Source organism: Coloeus monedula (genome assembly GCF_965178545.1).
Source record: "Coloeus monedula genome assembly, chromosome: 3".
In the NCBI taxonomy this organism is placed as follows: Eukaryota; Metazoa; Chordata; class Aves; order Passeriformes; family Corvidae; genus Coloeus; species Coloeus monedula.
Genome location: NC_138783.1, coordinates 33,860,161 through 33,877,532, shown reverse-complemented (window position 1 = coordinate 33,877,532; position 17,372 = coordinate 33,860,161). Strand labels below are relative to the sequence as shown.

The following is a 17,372-nucleotide window of genomic DNA, read 5'->3' as shown; positions in this document are numbered from 1 at the left end:
CTCAGAGTATGGTCCTGTTTCCTGGGATGATGCTCCATCTGGTGGTGAATGAATAAAGAACGTTACCACAACGCAAAAGCCTCTTCTTGAGGCTTTTAATGTTAAGCCAAAGAATATTATGCAAATACGGACTGAATTTGCCCTTCCTAGTATAGGTAGGAGTGCTTGTTTTCTTTGGTGCATTTCATGCTCATGTTTCACTACTGATTGTATTGGGGAGCTCTGGTTCCATGGCTAAAAGTCAAGGAATTTACTTCCTCTACAAGTGCTACAGACAAGTTTAGGTTCACCTGAGAATGCTTTGCTGTCACCATGAGCTGTGTCAGAAGAATATTTACAATAAAGAAATAAAGCAACTTTATAAAAACAAAAAATCCCCTGCATAATTAGAATTTTGACTGCTTGCTGTGAATTTTTTATCTGTTTCTGTATAAGCCAGCAGCAACACATGCACTTTGTTGCTTGCTGTATTTTTAATTTTTTCTCTGGGCATGGTGATGAGGTGAGGGCAGACCTAAAAACAGGTAGGGCCCTTGTGAAAAGAATCTCCACTGTAACTAACAATTCCTGTTGGCTTGGAAAGGAAAACTATTGGGAAAATGTCCCAAAATGGAGGGAAATATATCTACCCCGTCATGGTTATGAGTGGCATGGAAGGGTATGATTAGCCTCAAAGCCTAATGATCAGTAGACAGGGTTTTTTCTTGTTTTGGTTTTTTTTGGGTTTGTTTGTTTGTTGTGTTGTTTGTTTTTTTTTTTTTTAACAGGTTTTCTTTAAAACCTGAACTCGCTAGTAGCTAGAAACTGGGAAGGGGAAAAATACTCTAAATGTAGAAGGATCATTACAAAATAATTACATTACATCGAGGTTGTTATTATTACAGGCATTACATCTCTGGACGTACGTGGGGAAATGGATTTTAGTATTTTGTGGGGGGGAGGGGAAATTTTATATATATATACACATATATATATATACACATATATATATGTGTTAAAGGCATAATAGATGAATGTATGTATTGGATCTTTGTTTCTCCTCAGATTTACTACTGAACTGCTTCTACATACATAATCCTTTTCTCCCATGGTGTTGAGGTAAAACGTATTGTTGGGGAACAGGTTAGAAAACCCCGTAGTTTCTTACATTAAATTTCCTTAGACAAACGGAATGCCTGTTTCCTCAAGCATTCTAACTAGTGATCATATGATAGGATCTCACAGAGCTAGTGAAAATCAGCAGTGAAAATACTGATACTCAGGGGGGATAGAGTCTTCCCTCCATGGAAAGAAAAGTAATTTACAATGATAATCTCAAGCACATGCCACATTCAGTCAGCTCAGAGACAACACCTGCTGAACCCACAGTGGCTACAGCACTGGGAGGAGTTCTTAATCCACACTACTGAATTAGTCAAACCCCATACAATTACATATTTTCATTTACAGCCTTAATGACGAGCTGGGGGAAGAGCAGCCACAACGTTAATACTGGACTTACTGATCCCACCCACTAGTCCGGCATGTCTGGCTTCCTAAAGCCCAAACAACCTCACCAGCATCTGGAATAACTGGAATGCAGGTTTGGTCAGAACAAAAGTAGCCTGTTGTAACTAGAGAAGATTGAGCAGCAGAGAGACAGCCTCTGCCCAAACAGGACCCTGGGGTTTAAATACCTTTAGTTATATGACTTGCTCTTCACCAAACCATGTCAGATAGTGAGGGCCATAGAAAGTTGCAGCAAGGAATAGTGACGTGAGGGTTATTTCACAGAGGGCAGCTCCAGCTAGTCAGATGAGGAAGCTATAGATAGTACCTCTTTTTTTACAAATAAATCACTCTTGTTAATTAAATTGTGCTGCTGCAGTGAGGCTGTTAGGTCATGCAGACACATATTCCCTAACCCTGACACCTTGCAGAGGCCTATGAAGTGTAAATTACTTACTTCCTCACTAGGCAGATGCTTCCTTAGAAGTGTGAGAAGCTGAGTAATGACCACTCCCAGCCTCCATTTGGTCCTTGTGTCTCTTCTGATGCACTCCTATCGCCAACTATGCGAGGCATCTGCCATCTGTGTGACAAAATACCATATCCTACAGCAGAATTTGACAGGTCACACAGAATCATCCTAATGACTCATTCTGATGAGGGAGTTCAGCCTGGCCCTCTGTTAACTTCCCTCATTGCTGCTGCTCCACAAACATTTGGCCTACAACTCTGTCTTCAAGAAAATTAAGCCTTTAGTCAAGCAGGAGACTTAAGTTTTTCAGGGCTTGGATCTGTTCCGTGGCTTCTAGGAAATAACCCTGAGCTTTGTTCCATAAATTACCTGGGGGAGAATTAATTTTACTCTTCAAAAGCTATTCTTACATGGCTTTCCTGGTTTCATCAGTCTGTTTTCCTCCTCTTCTGGGCCCCAGGTTGAGCTCCTACCTTTTATTCCTTGAGTCCCTCTGCTTCTATGCAAGCGAAGAGTTCATTTTAAGCTGAGGCAGAAATGACACAGGGTGTCATTGAGCAGGCTCAAAGGACTGAGTTTCCATTCTCAGGACAAGTGTACCTAAGGTTGACTTGATAAAGGACTCCTTAAAGGCTTCATTCCCCAGTCAATGAAACCAATATAAACTTATTTTCATGACAGTGGTCTGGGAACAGGTCTTAGTCATTGGTTACAGAAAGTAACTTACAAAAGCAAGTTCTATTGTTCAAAATAGTATTTCTTGATTGTCTTGGTTTGAAAGACAGGTGTCTGCCAAGGAAGGCAGGAGCTGCCCCCAATGTAACCCCCTTCCCTCCCAGTTATTATAATTTTGAAATTAAGGGGCTCTCAGGCAAGGATATGAGCAATAGGAATAACAGTTCTTTACTATTTTTTATATATATAGGGGGGGGTGTGTGTGTGTGTGTGCATAACAAGGCAAACAAACAGCAATAACTCTGGCAGTAGCAGCAAACAATCCCAAACCCAGTGCCAGCCTTCTCGGCTGTCAGGCTATTTCCCCTCGGGTGCAGTTCCGCTCGCAGCCGGCAGGGGCGCTGGCGGCTCCCGGTGAGCAGGGCAGGTGCGATGGTTCCCCCGCGGCTGCAGGGGGCGCTCCGGAGCGAGCTCGGGGAGCACGCGGCACTGGCGGCCTGGGATCCCGGGAAGGGATGGAACAAAGGCTTCACAAACCCCTGGGCAGCCGATCCCGGTGTCCGGCCGGACCCTCGGGAACAGCAGGCTGGAACAGCAGGGAGGAGCACAAATCCTGGGTGGCAGAAGAGATGTATTGAACTCTGGTGCTGCAGCAGAAACCCCGGGAGGTCTCAGCAGGCAGGGCGTGCGGGGCTACAGAGTGGCAAAGGCTTGAAGCAACAGCGGGGGCAGAGCGGCCCTGGCCCGGCTCCCAGTGCGGCAGGGAAAGGCGGGCTTGGGATCCCGAGGTTTTTCCTGAGGCACCCAAAGGTGAAAATCAGGTGAAAAGGTCCCTCTTTTAGTGAAGTAGGGTGTTAGGGTCCTGGTGCAACAGCCACTCCAGTGAGCATGCTCTACTCACAGTAGAAGGAAGGCAGCAGAAAGCAGAAGCCTGCAGCGCTGACAAACTGTCCACAACGATGGCAGCCCTCCTCTCCCTCCGAACTCCGGGAGAAGAAGAGAGCTAGGGGCTGGACCCAACCCCTTCTTCCCAGTTCAAATCTTGCAGCATCCCCCACCCTACACGAGAAAACCCAAGTGAAAGAGAGTAGCTAGTTGGACCCTTCCCCCTATGGCCAGGTCTTTGTCTCTCTTAAGTACTCAGTAATTTGTTCCCCTAGCAATATGTATGGGGAAAATTCTTAAAAAGAATATAAAAGGAGAACTCCTAAAACCCCAACACTGATCAAACTAATCTAGTGAAGAGAAGGGCCAGCTGGAGCTCACCTATGAGATATCTGGGCACGAGTGGCTGAAGCCATCTCACTAGCAGAAACTACACTCGTCATGAGAACCACTCAGACCACCCCAAAATCCTATGAATTTATGAGCAAATGTGACAGCCTTTGGGGGCAGTAACCTAGACAGCATTAGCAGACACCCCACGTCTGTTTCTAAGAGAAACAAGATTTTACTCTCTTATTACTGGGAATAATTCTTCTAGCAGAGCCAAAGTTCTCAAGGATTCCTCTTCATTACAATTTCATACAGGAAAAAAGTTAAAGACAGCTACTCCAAGATTAAGCTCAATAGTGTCTTACTGCCAAAGAAGGAAATACTGCTGTACCATTTATATGAGCTGGGGACAGGAATAGCGGTTGTCCACAAAGAGAAAGAACTTACAGTGCAAGTACCAGCAGGAAATCCATCAGCATATTCACACCTGCCTGATCACCGTTCAAATGAGGTAAAGAAAGAAAAACTGTATTTGTTTTGTGTACAACTCCCTAAAGCACCACACAAGTATGACACAGTGCTGCCATTTTTCATCTTGTAATTTTTTCCACTTTAAATGCAGTTTCAAAAAAGTATTTCTACATGGAACACTGATTTCTTGTTGCAGCCAAGCATGTCTGTTAAATAAGCCAACATGCAGACAAGTTGTTTCCATTGGTTTTAATTTTAAATACTGTTCAAGAGTAATATAAAAGTTACTAGTTTGTCTATTTAGACTAATCGTTGTTTGAGTTTTCCCCCCTTCCCCCAGAAATCTTCAGCAGAGTTACTTGATGCATCTTTCTGGTAACGCTTTAGAAAGAACTCCAAATGACAGAATTTAAGCTTATGTTTTCCAAAAGAGAGGGTTCTGTGTCAGACGTCTCTGGAAGTTCTCATACCTAGAAAAAATAACAAAAAAACCACTAAAAAATAACAGCTACTGCATATAAAATTGTCTTTTTTATAAAGGGTACAAATAATTTAGTCTATGCAGAGAACATGATAAACTACATCTACTTCACATCAGGACATTAGTAAATCCAAAATCCATTTGCGTAATCAAGAATATTTGCAGTTAGACTTGTGTATTTCAACAAGATTGACAAGATAATGACAGCAGTATCCCAGAGGAGACTTATTCAAGCCTAGTAAAATTGTAAGTGAACTTAGACTGGATATGAGGAGAAATTTCCTCACTGAAAGGGTTGTCAAGTACTGGAAGTGGTGGAGTCACCTTCCTTAGCGGTGTTTAAAAGATGTGTGGACATGTTTTATTGGCCTTGGGCTAGGGGTGCACTTGGCAGCAGGAGGTGAATGGTTGGACTCCGTCATAAAGGTCTATGAATCTATAAATGGCTGTTTTATGCATGACATTTTTTGGGCTACGAAATCAAAGTCTGGGCAGGTAAAAGTGTGAATCTGAGGCTGAATGGTAACGTTTTAAAAAAATCAAATGAGGAAATATAATTCTCTAACACATAATGCAAACATGTATGCACACATGCTGTCCTAATTTCACTTTCCATACTCGAAGCAAACCATAAACAAACTGAGCATCAGAATTCACTGTTGACATACAGTGACGAAATAGGCACAATATACAATTTCTGTGCCTTTCTAAAAGAAAAAGAAAAAAATAAGAGAAGACTATAGGCTTCGAGCCACAAAAGTTAAAAATCCACTTTTAATCCTCACAAACTCAAAATGTAAGGAATCAAAAGGTACTGTTCTCCTACACCTCAGTTCACAGCCCAACTCAAATGAGAAAAGAGTCTGAAGGGTTTTAAACCCACTCAGCCTCACCCAGGCACTGACAAGTTACATGAGAGACTTTACCCACACATGTTCATGGAGTTTGTAGTTACCTTCAAAACACAAGGGATCTGCATCAAATTACACTCCCAAACAAAACATATGGCTCACATCAACTGCTTGCATATTCACGAGATCTGTACTAATGATAAAACTATTCAGCCAGCCTAAAATACCGATTTGAAAAGGGCTTAGGTTAATACTGCAGAGGCTAAATAAATAAGGCCAAACTGATAGGCAAAACATTTTCAGATACCCTAAAGGATTGCCTGCAGTTCACAATTTATCTCCAGACTACACCCCAGACAGTTATTAAACCAGTCCCTGGAAAACAACTCTCAGAGGGACTTGTGCATTTACTCTCAAGGATCTTGGGTGACAGAACCAGGTCAGTTACGAACATGATTTCATCACCTCTCACATATTCATAAGTAAGGCAACTATGCTGGAACTGAGTCTAGGAAGAGACCAAGTAAAACAAATAAGCACAAATTGACAAGTACCAGTGTGTTCTGTTCTCCCACAACTCCAGAGCATTTGCATTATCAGCAGCACAGTTCAAATGCACATATGTCAAAGGCAACTTTTTTAGAACCAAAAAAGCTTAATTGGTTGCATAGCACTTTTCTAACAAGAAAATAAAGCTGACAAATAAATACAAAAACAGTGGGCAGGACCTCTCTATACTAGAAATAAACAACAACAATTTTAAACACTTTTGCATCATCTCACTGAATAGCATGACAGTAGTTCGGTGCTTAGAAATGAGGGTCTAATGCCTAGAAAAAAAGAACATTTGTTACTAGAGATCATTGCCATTACCATTTCAGAACTACATTTGCAGGAATGAAAGCTTCAGAAGGATTTGGGGTCATCTGTGCCTGAGTAACAGCAAACGAGGAAGCAAAGTTATAGAAGTTATCCAACATCTTCTGAGTGAACTGAAAAAAAAGAAGAGACATTTTAAGGAAGTTCTTCCTTCAATTTGAATTTTTGTGTGAAAGTTTAACAGATATACAGCTCCTATATGAAGTAATTTTAGCATTGTCATCTAAAACACAGTGGGAAAGTGGATATAGTCTAGAGACATATGTTTTAAATTGATCAAAACATCCTATGTTTCACTCTTGCCCTCAGATCTATCCAGCATCCAGAAATCATTTTAAGATTCTTCACTTGCCCTCTCCCTGCTCAATTTCATCCAGCTGGACAAAAAGCTGGGCAAACAGCTTTGATAAGAACATTTTCTGTTTGTGACAAAGTGACAAGAGCTGTGCCTCTCCTCAAAATTAAATCATCGGACAAATTCCAGACTGGGCCAAAGCTGCCATTCCGGCTCCCAGAAAAACACTTTTTGTTAAACCATTGGAAAAGTCTGCAATCTGTCTAGTTACAACTCATCAGACTCCAGTGACAGGGCAATTTCCTTCAGCATTCCCCACACAAGGGCTGCTGTCCTGGCATCTTTTACCACAAGATATTGTGGGGAAAACACCTAAAGAATGCACAGGGCACTCCTAAACTGTAGGACTAGGAAAGCAAAAGAGTGAAAGGCCAAAAAATAGCAAGCCCTATGTGCAGAGGATGAGGTTGTAGGACATTCCCAGCCAGTCTAAAAATACACAAGTCTACGGGTACCTCCTTATTTCCCCTATTCTTTTATTTTTTTAAAAAAAGTTATGCCTTGTTTGGATGGGAGAACAAGCAATTTTCATATAGAAAATTTAATAGACAGTGAAATGATGCAGGAAAACAGAGCCTGAGTTAATATATGCACAGTCTTGTGCTCCCCTCTGACAAAAGGAGCAGAAGAAATAATATCCCCAAACCCTACCCTCAATCTCACCCCACTCACATGCAGAACTCTACAGTTTTGTCCTACCTTTTTTTATCTATAATTTTATATACATAAAAAAGACATATTCAATAATAAATCTTCATAAAACTTACTAAAAATGTAATAGGAGAGCAACTCCTTAATTTAAGGTAGCAACAGATGACTGTGCCATTAAAAAAATACTTTTATTGCTATAATGTAGCAGTTCCAAAGAGCTGATGTCAAATATTAAATGAAAGCCATTAGTTATTCACAAATATACTCCCAGTCATATATGCCCTTCCTCTGCAAACCCTCAAAGGTCTCCTTCAACTTTGACCTCACACATTTTCTCTGTAGGAGTAAGTACTACTTCAGCCTTTGGGTCAGCTGCATTCCTTGAAGGCAATTACAATTTCAGTTAAGTTAGATGCTCAGAGTTAGATGTTGTTCTTTTTTAATAGAAAAAATCACTTAACTGAAAATAACGTTTGTAAAAATGTTATGCAATCATGAGGTGTTTTCTTTTTTTTTTTTAAATAGTACTGCCAGAAAAATCCATGAACCACCTTGCAAATGACCTGACGTGGCACGTTATTCCTCATAACTTAACTACTGCTGTGGTAAAAATTGGTGGAATCAGAAATATTATTTAGGTGTCCTTTGCCCCTAACAACTCCAGAAAAGGTCAATTAACTGTACTATACAAAACCAGCTGTTGGTCAACTCCTAGTCATGCTAGTCATGGTAACTTTTTCCAAGAGACATTACCTATTTGGAGCTACAATGTGTATAAACTGCCAAAGAACATCAGCTACAGTATCAGGATTACTGTACAATTACCAGTGTCCCTCAGCAAGCACCTGGAAGGAAAGTGAGAACGTAAAAAAGGCCTGAAGAAAAGCCTCACCAGCTGCTGAAATGTTTAAAGAAAATGCCAGAGCCATCAGTGTTAGGGAAATCAAGACCCACCATGCAGGTCTAGCTTGCCTTGGACTGCTGTTAGACTGCCAATTAACTGCCAGAGCTGGTTGAGGACTTCCAGAGGTTCAAACCAATGGACAGGCTGGGTTAAAAAATGGCACATATTGTAGCCCAAGGCCTGATCCACAGGGAAGGCACTGGGGGAAAAAAAAAAAAATCTTTCTGTGGGAAGGGACATAATTCTATAATTCTGCAGAGCTACATTAGAAGGATTTCTACAGGGAAAGTGGAACAGCTGGATATCTATCTGCATCCATGCCCACATTTGCCTTAACTTGTGAGTAATTTTTGACCATCCCTGCAAGTCTACGTACTGACGTTTCAGCACCTACAAATCACCAAAGATCCACTCTCTCTTACATGTATTTAGTCGTAGCTGCTCCTATAAGGACGTATCATAAATAATTTTACAGCAGAGTGACACTGACACAACTGAATTTCTTGGCCTCATGCCACTGAGCATGCAAATTCCAGTCTTTTACAGGAGACAGTTTTTCAGTGTAAGAAAAAGTAATTTCACAGTATTAAAGCATCCAACCAAATAATTTGACAATGATTAGGTTGGTTACAATCCTACTGCCACCCACAGCAGCTTCCCCTACCCACTCCCCAATTAGTCCTTCAGAGGCTCAGTTCTTGAGACTTTCATAGTACAGAGAAGTTCTGAAAACAGAATGTCCAGGCTACCTCTGTGAATGAATCTACTGATGACACAGCAGCACTTGCAACAGGAGTCTGCTGGGCCAGGTTCTCCAGCAGTTCCACCGAGATTCCAATCTGAGCTACTGATGGCGTCTGTGGGAGGTTCATGGCACCAAAGGGATGTTGACTTCCCTTCCCTGAAAGCACCACGAACAGCGCTCATTAGGTTTGGCACATACGTAAAGGCTGTGTAACTTAAACCACCATGTTTCTCCTGCAGAAGGTATTTCCCCAGCTCCCACCACAGGGGTCTTCCTATCTCAGAAATACAGAAAAACAGGCACAAGTACACACAAGCACAACAGATGGAACAGTGTGATTGGTACATTTAAAAAGCACAACAGATCACAAGGAAATGTCTAAAAAACAGAAAAACAAGACTTTAAAGCTCCCTGTGAAGTAAATGGATTCAAGAGGAAATATGACCAGTTAGTGAAAGACAGCAGAACCTTTCTCTACAGGAAGCAAGCTTTTAATTCACATTTTGGCAATTGCAGATAAACTGGAAACATGCAGCACTGCTGAAGTTGTTTGATTCACTCATTAAAACCAGGTTCTATTGAAGCTGTTTGTGCTCTGAAAAAGTAGAGTACACTAGTTTAAGATCCCTCTGACTCAGCCCCAGGTCTCCTCTGAACTGCTAAAACCTACCAAAAGCAGCAAAGGTCAAAGAAATAGTCATGGAACAGAAAGGCCTTTGACTTTGCAAGTGCCACAGAGAAAACAAGGAACCCCCCAAATTGCATGCCACTCACACAGGCATCATCCCAGCCCTCTGCCCTCACTTCTGACCTTTCTCAACCCATACTTTCAGACCCAGCTTCAGCCAAGGTCTCTGCAACAAGGACAGACATTCAGAGTCACTTAAATCATGTACTCTTCTGTCAGCACCTCTAAATGAAAATGCAGGAAAAGGTCTGTGGGACCACCATGCTATCAGTACACAAACACTAATACTGCACCTATCTTTGTGGGAACACAATAATCAAGTACCCTCTTAACACAGAGGCAATGTTTCAGCAGCACTCTGACCTCTTACTAGCAGGAGAAAGCAAAGCTAATCAAGAGCTGTCCTGTAGACCAGTCAGCACTATCTTGAGCTGCAAGAAAGGCTAATGGAGATCAAAAGCACCATCTGACTTAGTTCCACTAAGATCTAAAGCACCATCTGACTTAGTCAAAAAGTCAGCCAGCAAAAACAGTTTGACAAGTTGAACCGAGATCAAGACTGAAGACCTCAGGAACTTGACCATTCCTCTGCAGAGACACAAGGCACAAAGAAGCAAACAGCCAACCCATATGGAAAGGACATTTACAAACTCAGCACCCTTTTCAATTGAAGTGCTTACTTCTCACTCCAGAGCCTACAACTGCAATATAGTGCCACCTTATGAGTCAAGTACTCCTATTGAAATGTTACTTTACACAAGGTAAGAAGAGAGTTCATCTCCTGACATGCTATTTAGTACTTCTTCTGAGAAATGTCATTGTTGTTTGATCTCAGCATTTGCTGTTGATAGATGCTTGCTTGATACAAGCTATCAGAAACCAAGTATCGAGGTCATTATTAAAGTATCCCAATAGCAACAAAGCTGGTACAAGTTTTGCATCTTGTAGCATCTTCACCTGAGAAGAAGACATTACAATAAAAATGTAACATCCTCAAGCAACAGTAGGTTGCATCTGTTACAATATATGATTACTTTAGACAGTCATGATCCAAACAATAAAACACATCCATTCCATTCACTTTGCATGAACTCCCACAGAACCATGGGCCTGGAAAGATGTCTGCCTAAAAGGGTGAAATAAAAGCATCCACTGCCATCCTTACACCAGGAGAAATACACTCCACATTATCCATGCTTGGCTCTTGCAATTAGCATTCCAAACCTTACAAGTGCAGAGAACGTTAATCAGTACTGAAATACAAACTCCGGTTTTTGCACTCAGACCCTACACTCTCCAACACATTACATGACAGCAGAGCAACTGCTATCAGAAAACTATTTTTCCACCCATTTCTTTCCCTTCATTGAACCCTTAATTCAGTGATTGAGCCTTCATTGCCTTTGAGCCCAATCACAACAAAACCCTTACGCATGTGTAGGCCTCAAATGCAGACATCATATTAAAGCATAAAGAGCATCACAGCAGAAAAGTCTGTCATGGAAAAGGCTATCCTGTAACTCTGATCCCACTTGTGAACATACTGCCAGTAAGGGTGCAAAATAGAAGTCCAAACTTTGTTTTCTATTTCTACCACTCCTTCAGGCACAACTGAACACCAAAAACCCTTACAATTCCAAGGCAGGGAGCATTTCTAAGCCCCTTCTTTATGCATAAACAAATGAAACTCTGCTACAACCACTGCTTCCCAGGGAGCTGACAGGGACACACCTTTGGTCCTCTCAACAAGGTATTAAACCCAAAATGCAGAGTTCAAGTATCAGTAACGTCTCTCAAAGATTCCAGCCCTCTGTTACATAGTCCTCTCCATCTCAAAATTGTTTATGGCCATGGAAACTTAAGTTTGTCAGAGATAAGCTGCAGACAACAATGGGAACGGCACAGCTCTCTGCTGCTCAAATCAAACACAGCAGCACCTCAAGGCACTGCAAATGTGTTCAACTATGTCACTGAGTTCTTCCTCGAGAGCAGCCCTTACTTGGAAATTATGGCTAATCATGCAAAAAGCATTTGAAAATGTATTTTCTTCCAAAGCTGTGTCTCAGAGCATACATCAGCAAATCTTTCAAGCATGAGAAACATATGCCAAAAGCACTGGTGATATGCTTTACTGTTGCACTAACAACACAGCTTTGGGATATACGAAATAACATCCCCCCAAACTCTCCCTGTGGTTGCTCCCTCTTCTGAAGAAAGCCCAAATTTTTGAGGAATGTGTATGATCAGAATTCATTTTGCTCTTCAGCTTGAGAGCCCTTATCTCATACCATACTGCCACATCCAGGACTGACTCAAAAGAAAGCATGCCTGCCATGTTAGGAATGAAAACATTACAGCACAATAACCTCAACGCTTAATTAAACAGATTCAAGTTAAAGATGCAGACTACTCCCAAGCCTAAAAAAGATGTGTACTACTTTATCACTGTATCACTTTAAGCTGCTTGACTGATGTATCTCTCCCTTTCATATGAAAAAGGTGTGCCTTTGGAATGTGTCACTATTTTTATAATGCACATAGCAACCCCCCTGCATATTTAGGAAAACATACACACAGACACCCCCCCTACTCAATGTACCGAAAGTACTAAAACATTTGGAAACTTGCATTCCAATGAGGACATCCTCTATTGAACAATTCTGTAGAGCAACTGCTGCTGGCTGGGTAGTGCCAGCTGTCAGAAATCACTGCCAGGCTCTACTCCCTGCAAAACCTGTCTGTGCTACAAAGAATACAATTGCTTAGCAGAGGAAGCAGAAAGAAAATGTTGCTGGCATGTCTAGACAAATGCCTAAAAACATGCTACGGAAGTTACAGGATCCTTTTTCCTCAGGTTCTCTATACAGAAGCACCAAAACATGTCCAGTCTGCTTAAAGGAATTTCCAGATCAACACCACACACAAGAGAAGATGACCAAGAAATTTCACAAGGAACAGTAACACACAGACAGACTTCCATGAAGCTGACAGGCTGCTTCTAGTACATCTGCTCAGAACTATCTGAAAACACTGAGTTTTTCTTTCTTGAGCTTCTTTGAAAAAAAGTAGCTTTTTGTTCAAAGCAGCCTTCACACATGGATCCCTTATGCATTCAGGAACACATCTGTTTCACCGATTTCTATGTTCTACCAGTCTTACCAGATTTCAGACCAGAAATTTTGAAGATGGCACTTGGCTTCTCATTAGTGACAAACCCCAGCAGCTGCCACACTGCCATCCCACTCTGGTCTGGGTAACAAAAATAGACAGATCCTCCCATTCCATCTGGAAATGGTATAGTTCCCAGCATGAAGACCACTACATGGTTGATGTTTTCATAGTCTGGTAGATCAAATACAAATTTGTCTTCAGCCACTTGTTGGGGTGCAGCTTGTACCTAAAGAGAACAAAACCTTTATTAGTATTAACACGTTTTCCATCTTCATCTGTAACTGTGAATTTCCTTTCACAGAAATACACCTAAAGAGGTACATAACAAAAGGTGAGGAACATACTAGCCTAAAGAGCAAATAGCCAGATAAAAGCCAAACACAGCAGAAGAACAACTGAAAAAAATACTACCAGAAAGACACAACAGTCTTGTTCTACCTGCACTGAACACATATCCCACCCGGGACTACAGGATCAGAATACCTTCGCTCCCCATGTGCGTAGGAGGAAAATAGGGTGCAGAAGAGGTTGCCAAGTCACTAAGAAGTGGCTGTTGACCACCTGGCTGGCACAACCCCAGGATCATGGACACCTGTTCACATAGGAAATACAATAGACCTTGAGAAAGGCAGCAGAAGGATGGCTGAATGCCAGAGCAAAAGATACCCTCTTCTTTACCCGAGATGCCACATCCTTGCAGCCAAGGCACAATCTAGCCTTAAAAAGCTTCTTTTAAGCTCCCAGCTTGTCTCTGAGGAGACAACATTGACAGGGGGGATGGCAAGCGCCTGCCGGCAAGGACGCTCTACAAGGCAGCTGCCTGTGGGGACGCGGGGCAGGGGCCAGCCGAGCGCCGGGCAGGCGCGGCCCCCTGCCTGGGGCCCGGCGTGGGGGGGCGAAGGGCCCTGAGCCAGCTCCACCCCGGCCCCGAGCGGGTTGAGGGCCCCGCCCGGGCCCGGGTAGCGCTCACCAGCCTGCCCGCCACCAGGCAGCCGAACATGGCGGCGGCCAGCGAACCCCCTCAGACGCCTCGCTACTCCCGAGCCTCCATGAGCGCCGTCCCCGGAAAGTCAACACGCCCCCGCTCACCCCGGTGCCGCCGAGTCACTTCCGCGGCGCTGCCACCATGGACTACAACTCCCGCGGTGCAACGCGCAGCCGCGCACAGGCAGTGTGGGTGGGCCGCGCCGGAGCATGATGGGAGTCGTAGTTCTTTCGCGTCACCGCGGTAATATCTATACTTGGCATGAAGTCAAGCAGGTGACACAGGAAGAAAATGAACAGGGAGATAAAGGGAAGCAAATCATCTGTTAAATCTCCATAAATTACGATAAAGGTTCCCCTCCGCTCAAGATACAAAGATTGTTTTTCAATCTCTGTTTACAGGGCAGTTCTTTCAAGTTACTGCAATGTAAGCTGCACCCGTCTTCTTTTGGCTGAGGGAAGTTCTTATGCTTCACTGCTTGTGGTCTCTTGGGTGTCAGAGCACAGGCTGGCTCACTTTGACTGGGAACAGTGTTCTGCACTTCCAGTAGAAGCCATTCTTTTAAATCTTGTTCTGTTGTGTCTTTTGGTGTTTACACAGGTATTTTAATTCATGCTTCAATCTTAATCATACCTGTGTTAGTATTTCTGTCAGAAATCTGTATGAAACCTCTCCCCTTTACTGTGCCAGTGTGCTGCCATGGACTCTGAAACCTGTGATTAGACCCATCACTGTAGGAAATGTCAGGGTCTTTTCCTGCGCCCAGGATCACCTTTGGTGAACAGCTTCTCCTGTCCTCAGCCATCCCAGGCCCTGGGCACTGCACTTGTGGCTTATGGCAGAGGTCTATCACTGGGGAAGCTCCCAGGGTTGCTTTTGTTGTCCACTTTGTGGTAGATAAGTTTTAGCAAAGGATCATGCTGCCTTTCCAAATGCTAAAACCTTAAACAAAATGAAGACCCCAGTGCCTGCTACCAGATGGAGTAACCAACCTGTCCCTTGCAGTGTGAAGATGTGAGGGAATTACGAGAGCAATTAAAAATTGTTATGCTAGCCCACGGTTATTTGTACAGGCAGGATGGAATATGTACTTCTGTTTGATTCACCTCTTGGATTTAGTAAGAAGCCCAGGTGTAAGAAGTCTTGAGGCAATAGTGCAGAACTGCTGAGTCCCAGGCCTCATTTTGGATTAGAACATTTGCAAGTGAGTTCTCCGCTTGGCAGGTGCTTTTCCAGCTGGCCCTGATGAACTGGAAAGAAAGAAAGTGTTTTAAAGCTTGAGATATTGCAAATTAGTGCAGGGTGGCCAAGCTGTGCAGTGCAGCTACTGAGACACAACAAGAAATCTGCTAATTAGGGAAGAGCTCAGATTGCCAACTTGGTGCAAACCTCTGAGATTACACCATGTCTAAAATGCTCAGAGCAACCCCATCTTGCAGGCCTGATCTCAGCAGGGCTCTCATGCACTCTTGCTTAGGCATGTTGTTTTTTTTTTTTTTTAATTTAAACCTAATTATTTACTATTTATCTAATACTTGTTGAGCTTTCTGTGAAGAGCTATTGCTACTCCCCCTGCCAAAAGCTAATCTCAGCCTGTTTGTGAAGTTGCTCTAGAACTTACTTGTGAGACAGATGCCCACTCCAACCCTACTATGATCCATGCCTTAATGCCATTTAGGTAAAAGAAGGTCATACAGAGCCGGCATGTTCCATGTGTGCAGTAAGGGCAAATACTTCCTATTCAATAGTAACAGATAGTGGCACAACACAGAAAACAGTTATATGTAGAGAACCTCTGAGAAGAAGATTCTGTTCCTGGGTGAGGCAAAGGCAGGAGTAAGAGGAAGAAACCTCAGGCAGGCTGAGTCCAGGCTGACACAAAACTTCACCCACAGGGTGGTGGGTGGTGTGCCAAAATATGTGCTGGAATCCCACCTGAACACACAGACCAGCAGCATCTACACGTGTCTGAACATGGGCGCAGCGAGGTGTGGATGCTGGATGAGCAAGAACTGTGAAAAGTAATTTTTTTCTGAATAAAGGGTATTTTTCTTGTACTTCTTTTCACATTAATCACAGTTGCAAAAGCAGCAATAGCTTGTAAAATATTCATGTGGTAGGGTGGGGTGTGTGGGGGGGTGGTTTGTAGTTCTCCTTTCCTCTTTCTCTGGACACCTTTTTCTCTTTGTTTGTGAGTGTATTTTTCTGCTGTCTGTCTGGTCTCCAGGCCATTAAGGATTTCATGAACTTATGTCATTTACATGTTTTCCAACCTGAGGAGTTGCAGCCTATGTAGTCATTTATTGTGCAGAAGTTGTTCTGTATTTTTTGATCACTCTTGTAATTTCTTGTTCTGTTTCCCCCAGATTCACTGCAGGGGGGCAGTCAGCCCTGCAGCCAGTTCTAGCTGTCAGCAGTCAGGAAGGCACTGGACAGATCTGCCCACAGGTGCACATCTCTCCCATTTCAGGAAGGTGGTAAAGCTCTCATTTCTGGCCATGTGAGATCAGATGATATCAAAGAATGAACTCTTGACCTGTTCTCCTGACTTAACAACCCTGGGATGTTTCAAGATTTGATTCTTCTGTGTACCAGAGGAATCTCAGAGCTCATCTTCTTGAGCACTTGGATGAAGCTGCTGTTTGGTACCAGGAAGAGGGTTGAGGTCATTTGGGATAGCAGAAATATGTGATAGGAAGGTCAGGGTTATGTTTTGTGAAGAAGGAGCTGCCTCAAGGGACAGAGGAGGAACAAGGCTAAATGGAGCATGCAGGAATGTGATGTCAAGTGGTTCAGGGTCTGTGGGAGCTTTGGGGGGTGCTCGGTGCGGGTTCGGACGGAGACGGATGGTGACGGTGACGAGAGATCTCTGAAGTCAGATCTTGGAACATGCGGTTTATTGCAAAGGGCGTGGGTACAGGGGCACTGCTTAGAGCTGCAGCTGGCAGCTCTGAGCAGGCCCAAGAGAGCAAGAGAGTAAGTGGGTAAGTAAAAAGAGAGAGAGCGAGAGGAATAAGAGTGAAGAAGAAGAAGAAGAAGTAGTGAGAGAGAATGGAAGTAGTAGTGATGAAGTCCTGGTTACAATACAATAAATCATCTTCTGTACTGAATATTCTAATTGTCACTAACCAATCTAATACAAGATACAAATCCTATAGCATTTATATACAGCCTATAAGAGTTCGTATATTACCATAGAGTGTTACATCTTAACTTCTAAAAACTACTCTTTGGACCCCTTCTGCTGAGCTAGTAGGGTCTGCTCTGACCCTTGGACCTGCCTGCAAGCAGAGGGTATTGTTCAATCAAGAGGGGATTACCTTCAGTTGGCCATACCATTG

General features: G+C 43.0%; 1 protein-coding gene across 4 annotated transcripts; it reads right to left on the bottom strand.

The window, feature by feature from the left end:
• Nucleotides 1-4,555: 4,555 nt before the first annotated feature.
• Nucleotides 4,556-14,177, bottom strand: HIKESHI (heat shock protein nuclear import factor hikeshi). Of its 4 annotated transcripts, XM_082278260.1 has the most exons (6): nt 14,017-14,105; nt 13,530-13,638; nt 13,035-13,217; nt 9,192-9,343; nt 6,527-6,645; nt 4,556-4,791 (listed from the first exon to the last, which is right to left on the bottom strand). In XM_082278260.1, the coding sequence occupies exons 1-6, from the start codon at nt 14,044-14,046 to the stop codon at nt 4,737-4,739; spliced, it is 648 nt and encodes a 215-aa protein (XP_082134386.1). In that variant the 5' UTR covers nt 14,047-14,105; the 3' UTR covers nt 4,556-4,736. The 4 variants fall into 4 exon arrangements, with proteins under 4 accessions (XP_082134386.1, XP_082134385.1, XP_082134383.1 ...); XM_082278259.1 differs by lacking the exons at nt 13,530-13,638; nt 14,017-14,105 and adding an exon at nt 14,136-14,177 and having other exon boundaries at nt 13,035-13,272; XM_082278257.1 differs by lacking the exon at nt 13,530-13,638 and having other exon boundaries at nt 13,035-13,272; nt 14,017-14,124.
• Between the last annotated feature and the right edge of the window lie 3,195 nt (nt 14,178-17,372).

Excerpts from the sequence above, each read along its gene's own strand:
- HIKESHI (XM_082278260.1), bottom strand. The coding sequence starts at position 14,046 with ATGTTCGGCTGCCTGGTGGCGGGCAGGCTG. Across the intron at positions 13,218-13,529 it reads TACGCACATGGGGAGCGAAG|ACTATGAAAACATCAACCAT; the intron begins GTATTCTGATCC and ends TTGATCTACCAG. Across the intron at positions 4,792-6,526 it reads GCAAATGTAGTTCTGAAATG|GTATGAGAACTTCCAGAGAC; the intron begins GTAATGGCAATG and ends TATTTTTTCTAG.